General features: G+C 52.8%; 1 protein-coding gene across 1 annotated transcript; it reads left to right on the top strand.

Annotated features, from left to right (window-relative positions):
• Window positions 1–588: 588 nt before the first annotated feature.
• U2AF1 (U2 small nuclear RNA auxiliary factor 1) lies at window positions 589–10620 on the top strand. The gene is made up of 6 exons (XM_029940608.1): window positions 589–601; window positions 2672–2883; window positions 5661–5727; window positions 9768–9817; window positions 9951–10049; window positions 10478–10620. Exons 1-6 carry the CDS (start codon window positions 589–591, stop codon window positions 10613–10615), a joined length of 579 nt encoding a protein of 192 aa, XP_029796468.1. The 3' UTR covers window positions 10616–10620.
• Window positions 10621–10641: the final 21 nt, after the last annotated feature.

Genomic DNA, 10641 nt, shown 5'->3' with positions numbered 1-10641 from the left:
GGGCGCCCCGGCGGGCGGCGGGCTTCCGCTCGGGTGGCGCAGCCTCCCTCGCCTGGGGCTGGTGGGCGGCTCGGCCCGTCTTTGGCGACGCGGACCCCGCGGACCCCGGCGCTAGCAGCCGTCTTGAGTTGTGCTGAAGTTGTCAGCGTTTTGGCCCGTTTCCTCTACTTCAGCCTTTAATGGGTGTCGGGAAAGTCGTATAAAGCCCGCCCGTATTAAATCGTTCGATAACTTAGGCCGGGCCCTGGGGTTGTACCCACTTAACAAGCCTTTCGGAATGTTTAGGCGACGATCGGGTGGGTCGTGAGGACCTTGGATTAACATAAACGACGGCGGAACGTGATTTTAACGTGCTCGGAGATGTAATTCCAGTATAAAAAATGTGGGGTCCACCACCCCGCTTTCATAGTTGCCTGCCTGCCTTACCCAGTTGTTAACGTTAAAAGCAAAAAATTTAATTTTGATTTCGAGTGCCACCTTGGGACGTCTTAATTCCCAGTGCGTTGACTGAAGTTTAGACTAAAGGGAATGCCTTCATTTAGGAGGAAAATTCTTACTTTGAAAACCTAAAGATTAAGATCTGGCTTAATGTACTTTGTGGGTAAGTAGTTTTAGGATCCTTTTGGGCCTAGGAGGCTTATGTTACTGGGTCTTTTTAAAGGTAAACCCGAGTTTGTCATAGAAAATGTTTGAAGATTGTATTTTTAAGTAATTTCTACACCCAACATGGGGCTCACACTCAAAACCCCAAGATCGAGAGTCCCACGCTCCACTGACTCAGCCAGCCAGGTGCCTCTCAAACGGTTTAAATTAGTTGTTTATTTATAAAGAAGGGGTTATATTTTTTATAGCAAAACCGTAAGACAATCATCAGTCCTCGTCACCCCAGAAACACTTACGTGAGTGTAAGGGGTTGCTTGCCGCGCAAAGGGTAAAATTAAAGTAAGTGCCGGGAGGGTTCTTAGGTGCCGTGGAGGAGGCAGGCGGCCGGAAATGCGCTTCACATCGCTGGGGTCATCCTGAGCTTCTGTTCCGTGAAGTTCTTCTCCTTATTCTGGTAAAAAGCTGTATGGGGTGGTGTTTCCAGTGTACTCTACAACACTTTCGGTTTAGAGGTTTATTCCAGTAACAGGTTTTATATTCCTGCTATAAACGACCGCATTTCAGCCTTTGAGAGCCGCATTGTAGAGGCACGGCTCTAATTTGGAAAACTCGATTATTTAATCTGGGTTACTCGAATGCTCTTCTCAGGGAGACATGGGGTTTTAGTTTCCAGGAGACCAGACCGAACGTATCAGCTCCTAGAAACTGAGGATGAGGATTCCTGCTAACTTCTTTTTTCCCTCAAGCTAGAAGTGAAATGTAGGCGTGTGCCAATTAAAAAACTTGAGTTGTACATTTGAGGCTTTGGACGTTTTCTGCATCCAAGCAAAGGTTGGTGTTCTAATATCTTCTCTGTGATAGTAAATCACACTTTTTATTTTCCGTCTTGTTAGTTCAGTAGTTTAAGTAGATGGCTAAACGTTTATCGCCAGGAAAGCGTTGACTGATTAATACCAAACGCTAATCGAGTGGTATGGAATGAAGCCGACTCCGAAAGGGCGAGAACAGAGATTATTTTCATGATGTAGAGCAGTTGGGTATTGTTTGGGCAGGGGCTGCACCCCTTCTAAGGTATTTTTAAAACGAGCTCTTCATTTTGGGTGACTCTCTGAAGAGGGAAGTCCTATGTTCAAATTAGATCACGGAAAGTGAGGCCTGTAAGAGAATTTGCAAATATAGGTAGGACCCGTTTCCCTCCCCTCGTAAATTCAGACATTTCCACTTTCATTGCTGCCTGCAACGTCGGTGGCTAGTCCATCTCCGGGAACTGTCACCTTCTGTTGAGGCGCTTTGACTCTAGCTCTGGACTGGCTGTCAGAATTGCTAAAAAACGGAATCTGCGGGCAACCCTCCCTCATCTGCAGGTCTAAATTGGAGGGTCCCATCCAGTAAGATTTCATAATTCATCACAAGTCCAGGCCGCCCGCCGCTGCTCTTTGGTTTGATCCGGGCCATCCCGCTGTGTGGACGGTGGTTAAGGGAGGGCTCCGCGGCGTGGACGGAGGCGGCCCCGCGTGGGGACAGACACACGAGTCCCCCATCGCTTGTGTTCGACGCGTGGAAACCAGGAGCCTGGCTTATTGCAGACTGTGTTTGGAAATTTCCTGTTGGTCTGATGTCGTGGGCGAAAGAGCTTGGACTTGGTTGTCTTGTCTCAGGTAGATGGCGATTGCCTAGTTTCATGAGCAGTGTGTCGGAAGCACACACGCACGGTCTCTGATTCTTGGAACGATGCCAGCGTGGCATTTTCCTCATTTTACAGATGGCTCCTGGGACCGGGGAGGTGGGGCGACTTGCCCAGGGCCAGGTAGCTGGTGGCACAGTCAGGATCTTAACCCTCACTGGGCTGTGTTGGTGTCCTCACGAGAGAGCTTCCTCATGGAACGCTGGGGAACAGAGCTGTTTTAACTTAAACTTAGTTTTAAGCTAAAGACTCCATTTAAGGAAAAACAATAGAGCGGAGAACCTAGTTGGAAGTGGAGTGGGTTTGGATGAGGGGTCCCGGGGGGATCGGAGCACTCCTCCCTGGAAGAGTAGTGTGTTGGTCGGGGGGCAGATTGAAGTTGAGGGGTCCCGAGGTGCTGCCTGGAGGGGGAGGGCGCCTGCTCCGCAGACGGCCGCGTGGCGTGGCGCTCCTGTCGTCCACTGGCTCGGTCTGCCCAGCAAATAACCAGCTCTTGTTTCCCTTACAGAGTCAACTGCTCATTTTATTTCAAAATTGGAGCATGTCGTCATGGAGACAGATGCTCTCGGTTGCACAATAAACCGACCTTTAGCCAGGTTTGTTTGTTTTTTCTTTCCTTTTTCTGTTTTCATGTAAATTATCAAAACTTTATATACTTTACAGAGGCGGTTAATAATCTATTACGTAGAATATTTTTTCCCCAGTAGTTTTTTTTCTTTCTGTGTTAATAACGGAGTATGTTCTTTTGTTTAAAAGAACAAGGGGGAGGTCTGCAAGCCCCGGTCCATCCTCCTGCCATTCTGGAAGCTTTGTACAAGAAGTGATTGATGGCTGCTGCCCACCCCCTGTGCCCCTTTAACAGACGCGGGTCCAGAGCGGGCAGCCATGCCAGCCTGGACCTCGCTTGCTCCCGGGCACCAGTAGCTGCAAAGTGGTTTTCTGCTCTTTGCTCTCTCCTGGCGGTGGAGGCCGACAGAGCCACCTCCAGGACATGCTGCTGCAGTTCCCAGCAGACCTGTCTTGCCGCACGCACTCGGGTTCCCCAGGAGCCCTGGGTGTGCCCTGCCGTGAGACCCCGGGCCGGCGGACAGCCGCGGCCCCCTGGCCCCACGGCGTAGAGACATTAAAAGTGAAACACGAGAAGACGGGCAGTTGCCTTCAGCTGTCAGCCAGGCTCTCTGGGAGTCGAGGGTCTGCTGCAAGTTCAGATCAGTCAGAAATTGTGATTTGGGGTGGCTTTTTTTTTTTTTTTAATTGAGGAACAGGCAAGGATTTGCACCTGCAGGGGATCACTGGTGAGTTAGTGGGCGAGAGCGCCTGCAGGAGCAGAGAACCCCCGCCCCAGCTTACCTGAGCACTTGGAATTTGAAAAACCACACCTTGGTCTTCCCAGACTGCGGGCTTTTGAGCCCCGTTTGACTGACCGTGAAGTCGGAGTGAGCACCCGCTGTCAGCCACCTGCTGTAAGAGTCCTTAGTATTTTCTAAGTTAAGCCTGGAGAAAACCCCATAATTTAATGTGTTTTCAGAAGGGGGGTGATGGCTTCCTGTCCCTCATTATTCCACGGATACAGCATGGTCCGTTTAACAAAGAATTTTTTAATAACTTACAAATATGTTTCCTTTTCAAATTGCAGAATATTGGAGAAACCTGCTTTAGAATTTCTGTTCACTGCAGTTTTGGGGGGTTTTTTTGTTAGGTTTTTTTTGTTTCATTTTTTTAGTTTTTGGGCAACAAGAGCAAGTGTAGAGCATCAGATCAGAAAGGAGGACTCGGGTGAGGGCTCTTTCCAGAGGGGGGCACTCGAGTGAGCGCCCCTGCAGTGTGTCCAGGTGCTTGGATTTACGCACTGAGCCTCCCCCACCAAGCAGTGGTCCTACATTGGGCAGCGACCAAACGTGTCTTCAGTGTCCACTGAGCTTTTTTATCTTAGGGGGTTACTTACAGACGTGCCAAGTGCTGGGCTGAGAGAAGTCAGCCCCCCTCAGAAGTTCTCTCTACATTATCCAGAGACACTTGGTTTATGTTCTTTCTGAAGCGTTGATTACCTCCAAGCGTCAGTGTGAGGGAACGTGAACGCTGCGCGGCAGGAAGGGGCGGCAGTTCCATTAGCCTTTGGTGGGGTCGGTCTCTGTATGCACTTGAGCATCGAGTTTGGGTTTGCTGGGTCGGTGGGTCGGTTGTAGGTGATCCTGACCTCGCCTGATTTTAATGGAACTGCATTGCCTCCTGTGAAATTCCTTCCACCGAACAGCCGCTGTCAGATGACCTGAGGCCCAAAATGCACTTCTTGTTGAATACCGGGCTCAGGGGAGCTTTCTGTGAGAGCTGCGCACTGAGACAGGCCAGCTGTGGGACACATCCAAGGCCAAGATCAGCTGCCCCAGGGCAGCACTTGCTGGCCCGGGGAGGAGGGTCTGCGTGTGTTCGTACGTGTGGTCTGTGGTCTGGCTGCGGGATGTTTCTCCCATGTGGGGGCCCCCTGCCCAGCAGGCCCTGCGGGAGCACCCACACAGCTGCTGCCTTCCAGTGTAGCCAGACGTGAACCCCTCACGGAATTGCTTTGGACCTATGTGGTTTCGAGACTGAACATTTATTTTTCTAAATCGTGCGGCATATTGGTTCAGCTTGTAAAGCTCAGTGTGGGTTTCTTTTTAAGCTTCTCGCGGTGATGTGGACGTTGAGATTCATGTACTGTATTAGCCTACTAACTGAAACATGGTTTGTTTTTTCAGACAACTTGGTTTTGAGAAGAACGGTACAGTGTAAGGTTTCGAGTCTGCCTGATCCCGTGTAAAGCACAAGGGCTAAAAGGATTTTTTTCCCTTAAAGGAAGGATCGGAAAAGAACAAACGTTTAAGCTATTGTATTATGTAAACAGAGGTCCCACCAGGCAAACCTAAGTGAGCTCGGTGTCCGCGCCCGTCAGGACCCATGGGTGCGCCTGTTCCCGGAGGACCGGACACCTTGACGGACCGCGCGCAGCTGCCTTACGCATTTGGTCTAGAACAATGATGATTTTGTACGGGGACCGTGGGTTGTGAATTTCGGGATATCCCAGTGTCTCTTAGCTTGAAGTGTAGAGGAAGTTAACGTTCTGCCACCTACTTTGCATCACGACGCTCGATCACGTGGGACCACTGAAAATAACCAGTATTGCTCCTCGTTGGTTGCTGGCTGACGTGACCTAAGTCACTGCTCAAACTCTGTTTCCATAATATGATGGTTTGGGCGTGCGCTTCCGAGGACGGGTGTCTGGCTCGTGGGAGGCAGACACGGTTGAGCCATTTGCAAACAGGTTGTCTCTTTGCAGTTGTCTGATCCATGCACAGCAGCCAGTAGAATTCCCCTTTTTATTTTTTTTTCCCCGCAGACCATCTTGATTCAAAACATCTATCGTAACCCCCAAAACAGTGCACAGACGGCTGACGGCTCACACTGTAAGTCCCACAGTTGGAGAAATTTTTTTAAAACGATGGTGTTCAAGAGCCCACTCTTAACTGAGACCAATCATGTCGGCTTCTGCGCTGCTGACGTAGGGCTGTTGCAAACAGGACAGGGCGGTGGAGGCGCCCGCGGCAGGGACCTGGTACTTGGCCACGGGCAGGAGGCTGGCGGCGGCCCCCTCCCCCAGTTGACGCTCGTTAACAAGAGGGAGGGGTCTGTCCCCGTGACTTTGAGAGTTCACCAGCCGATCACTGGTCTTGACAGTGACTGAACCCCTGGCATTTATTAAGTTCTTTCTGTGAAGTTCAGAGTCTTAGGAATGTTTAGGAATCAACAAGGTAAGTGGCCCTGTACGTGTGGGTTGTGTTTCACCATGACGATTTTTCCTCTAGGACGTGGAGATCTCGTGATCTGTAACTATTGTATTTCTCTGCTGCTGTGGCTTTGGTCGTCGGTCCGCGCAGGCGCGCTCTCAGTCCGTCTCGCCTTCTGGAACATCTGAGACCGTTCTGGCAGTAACCTGCCGAGCCGTGTGCAGTCTTGGCCGGAACCTTGAAACGGAGACTCTTGACGTTCCGTGAGCAGAAATACAATAGCCGCACATCATGAGATCTCTGTCGCCTTGCAGTGTTAGGGCGCCCGCGACGGCCACCAACCAAGAGCACCTCTCTGCTTCGAAAGAAAATAACTTGCTCTTTTTTCAGCACTGAGTCTTGACTGAAGTGATCGCCACAGGAAACCGGTTAAGTGTTTAAATTTAATTTTCCATAATATAAAGTTGTTGCGTTTTGTATTTCAGACCATTGCCCTCTTGAACATTTACCGTAACCCTCAAAACTCTTCCCAGTCTGCTGACGGTTTGCGCTGTAAGTTCATACAAGTTCCTTCCCTGGTCCCCTGGGCTTGCGTGTCAGAGCTCAGTGTCCACTCCGCCTGGTCTGCCGTGTAGTGTCAAGGACGGCCCTTCGCTAGCGGTGTCGAGAGCTTTGTCCCCCGGCTCCACGGCGCCTCCGAGGCGGGAGCTCCTGCCGCTGCCTTAGACAGAGACCGTGACTGGCCGGGAGCGGCTGCTCTCCGCACCCCTTGACCTCATCCTCGGGGACGCGCCCGCACCCTACGCGTGCAGTAATGTCCGTCCCCTCTTGAGAGCAACAGTACTGAGAGTTTCTCCCCCCTGCACCCCCAAAACAGCCCCAAATTGTCCAGAAGTTACTTCTCAGGTTTCATTTCTTACTAGACTTCTTAAACTCCCATTCTGGAGATGGTGCTTTCGTGGGGAGCATGGCTGCGAGGGCCTTTCCCAGGCGGGCCCCCCCCACGCCGCCCCATGCCGGCCCCGCCTGTCGGCACACGCTTTATGTAGCCGTCTCCAGCTTCAGGAGCCGGTTTGGCACCTTTGGAAGAGGAAAGGTGTACTTGGGGGGGAAGTGGGTCTAAACGGGACGTTTGGTGGACGCTCCTAACGTCTCCCTGCGCCGGGAAAGCTTACCAAAGGTCCTACTGACTGAGGGGCAGTTTTCCAAGAGCAAGACACCTGTTAGTATCCCTGGGCATTTCAGAAAGCTAAAATGTGTATTTTATGGCCATTGGGCTGTGGAATCAATTCAGCAGTCCGTGGAGAGACGGAAACATGTCCTAGGCTCCTGCTAAACAAGGGACCCGGCCTGGGTGGCCTCCCGGTCCCCGGATGGTTTTCAAGCTGGAGTCCATAGAGGCAGCCGTGTGCGCAGAGCCCACGGCCAGCCCCCGACCTCCGGCCAATCCCCGGTGGCCCGGGGCCCCTCCCCCCTCAGGCCGGCCCTGATGGGGAGGCCTCCCCCTGCGTGCCCATGGGTGCACACGCCTGCAGGGGGGAGGGCTTGTGACCCCCCTCCCCCCCCCCAACGCAGCCTTCCAGGTGCCGTGCTGACCTGCTGGCAGATCGCGTGTGTCCCTGAATCTGACGGCAGGATTTCCTTGGTAGCCCTTGTTTTAAAATACTTAGTCTTGCTTTGTTTTTTAAAGAAGGAAGAGGAAGGAGTAGGTGGGGGGAAATGCTTCTCTACAGACTGATTTTTGTGACAGCCCTGCCCTGGGGTGAAAGGGATGGGGAGCGGACGGTCCAGTAACAGCAGCTGATCACTGCCCTGACTGTGGACTTGGGGACGGCGGGAACTGTGACAGGACAGTGTCATGGTAGCTTTCTTCGTGTCTTTACCTGCGGTCCACAGTGCTCTGGTTTTGCGCATGCCACACGACCGAAGCTTAGCTGTGCGAAGATTCCCAGTGTGGGCCCCGCAGTCTACAAACCAAATGAAATTCTGACTCTTGGATTTAGGACGAAAATCAGGATAAGCTGATGAACCTGCAACAGACCCTCCGAGTAGATCTCCTCCAGCCGGGTTCATCTGCTTCCTAAATTTACCAGCCACGTTAACGAGCCCTTTCACCTGTAGAAGTATGAATTCCAGTTTAGGAACGTTTCTGCGAGAAAACTGGGTATTTTCCAGGACACATTAGGTAAAACACACTGAGTCGTGGAGAGGACGTTTCAGTGACCAGTTTCCTAATCAGGCATCTCTGTCCTTCCTGGTCATTTGGGTGACTAAAATTTTGAGCCAAGTACAGAAGATAAAGTATGTCCACTGTCGAGCATTGTCCAGTCGGACTTTCCAGAAGTTGCTGGAATAGAATGCTGTTCTCTAGCAAGAGAAGAGCCACATCGGTGGTTCCCAGCAGACCCTGGTCCTCGGCACTGCTGGCACTCAGCGTGCAAACACTGTTTCTCCTCGTTTTTGCCGATGTGGAGAAGGGAATGCAAACGTTAAAAATCTGCTTTTTGGAACGGGCTTCTCTTCTCCTGACTAGTTTTCCTGTTTTTCCTGTTTTGACGATTTGATTTCTGCCCAGGAAAGAGGTTCTGTCCGTGTAGCCACCACGAGGAGTAGGTGTCCCAGCACACTGGATGACTTAATGGGTTCTCAGAGCAAGCTGGGTTCCTGAAATTCCGAAATAACTAAAATCCAGGGCTTTGCCCCTCCCCCATGAATCAGATGGTAGATTTGCACTACTTTCAGAATCAGAAGACCCAAGGGCTTGTCCTTAGCGATAAAGTGTCCCAGGGCGGTGGGAGACTGCTCCCAGGCGGCCCTGCAGCCCCGCTCCGCTGCCCTCGGCGCCGTGGGCCAGGCGAGGCCTCCAGTCCGAGGAGTGTGGTCATGGAAGGGACAGTGGGACACGAAACTGGCCCAGCCTTGAAGCCACGCGGCCTTTGTAGGTGCCCCGATCTAGCTGTGTGGGACATTGGCTGTTGACGTCCCCACTTGGTGATTTCTCAGCTTTAGGTCAAAAGAATTCCAGAATTTGAATGGTAAAATTGGGTAGAGAGAATGATTATGGGGATAAAATGTAAATTTGAAACATCTACCCACACCATGGACATGATTTCACCTAGTGCATGTGAATTATGAAGGATAAACTTGATGAAAGTAGTTCTGGAATATACAACAAGAATGCTTTCTTCAACGAAGCATTGTAACCGTCCCTCTGTCCAGAGGCGTTGGAGGTACTGTGGTTGAACTTGGTCATTATCCTGCTGAGTATTTATTTATGGTCACTTGGGTTTTAATCGCATCAGAAAGAATTTCATAATAGCACGTGGCTCATAATCTGCAAAAGAAGTCAGGAACATTAGCTCTTAGTCACCGACCCTGATTTCTACTGTTATTTTAACGTCACTTAGAGGGAAAAGTCAGTGTGATTCCTTGGCCTCTATTTCTAAACGTAAAAGGAAGAAAACTTTCATTTAAAAATCTCGAGAGTAAATTTTTTCCGTACGCTTTCTGAAAACGTGGCCCTTGGTGCTGATTAAAACTTGCGGTCCTCATGGCCAGCCCCGAGCCGGTCGGGAGGGGCGCGGAGAGCTCAGCACGGACCCGTGCCGCGCGGCGCCCGAGGCTCCTCTAGAGAACGTGCCGTGTGTCGCTAGCGGTGAGGTGGGCGCAGAGCCCCGGCCCGGGCGCCCCCTGACCAGCGCGGTCTCTGTCGTCCGCAGGCGCCGTCAGTGACGTGGAGATGCAGGAGCACTACGACGAGTTCTTTGAGGTGAGCGCCCGGCGCGGCCCCCCCCCTCCGCTGGGAGGCCGAGCGGCTGCTCCCGCCTGTGCGCGCCCGGGTCGTGCCCGGGGACCCCCTCGTCTCCGAGGGGCCGCGACCCTCACCCGCCGTGCCCCCGCAGGAGGTGTTCACGGAGATGGAGGAGAAGTACGGCGAGGTGGAGGAGATGAACGTGTGCGACAACCTCGGGGACCACCTCGTCGGCAACGTGTACGTCAAGGTAGGACTGACGGGGGCGGCTGGCCGGCCTCTCGGCGGCCCTGGCCGAGAACTCGGGTGCGCTCGCGCCCGCCCGCCCCCCAGCGGTAGCCTGGGCCCGGCAGCGGGCACTGCTCTTCAGGTGTGGGACCGCCTCGCTGGTGCCGAGGAGCCGTCTAGACGTGGGAGAAGGGGGGTTATGTGTGTGGCCCCCCCCCTTTCTCTGGCTTCCAGGGCCACACAGGTCATTGCACTTGCTCTTTTAACCAGTTGAATTTGCAAACCAAGGCAGCGCTGGTATGACCTTGGATCGTCCTGAGATGAAGGGATCTGGGTGCAAATAAAAGACGGTCTGCCGTATTGCGCCCACGTGAATGCGGCCGTCTGGGCGGGTGACGGGAGACCTTCCCAGCCGCGTGTGGGCAGCGGCGCGTTCACCCCTCCTTCCAGTTTCGCCGTGAGGAGGACGCGGAGAAGGCCGTGATCGACCTGAACAACCGCTGGTTCAACGGGCAGCCGATCCACGCCGAGCTGTCCCCGGTGACGGACTTCCGGGAGGCGTGCTGCCGCCAGTACGAGATGGGGTGAGTGGCGGGGCCTGGGGGAGCCCGGGA

This window comes from Suricata suricatta, chromosome 5 (genome assembly GCF_006229205.1).
Source record: "Suricata suricatta isolate VVHF042 chromosome 5, meerkat_22Aug2017_6uvM2_HiC, whole genome shotgun sequence".
NCBI classification, from domain to species: Eukaryota; Metazoa; Chordata; class Mammalia; order Carnivora; family Herpestidae; genus Suricata; species Suricata suricatta.
The sequence above is the reverse complement of the archived record's forward strand: the minus strand, read 5'-3'. Positions and strand labels throughout refer to the sequence as shown.

Coding starts and splice junctions, on each gene's coding strand:
- U2AF1 (XM_029940608.1), top strand. Junction 2,884..5,660: donor ATAAACCGACCTTTAGCCAG/GTTTGTTTGTTT, acceptor TTTTCCCCGCAG/ACCATCTTGATTCAAAACAT. Junction 10,050..10,477: donor TCGGCAACGTGTACGTCAAG/GTAGGACTGACG, acceptor CCCTCCTTCCAG/TTTCGCCGTGAGGAGGACGC.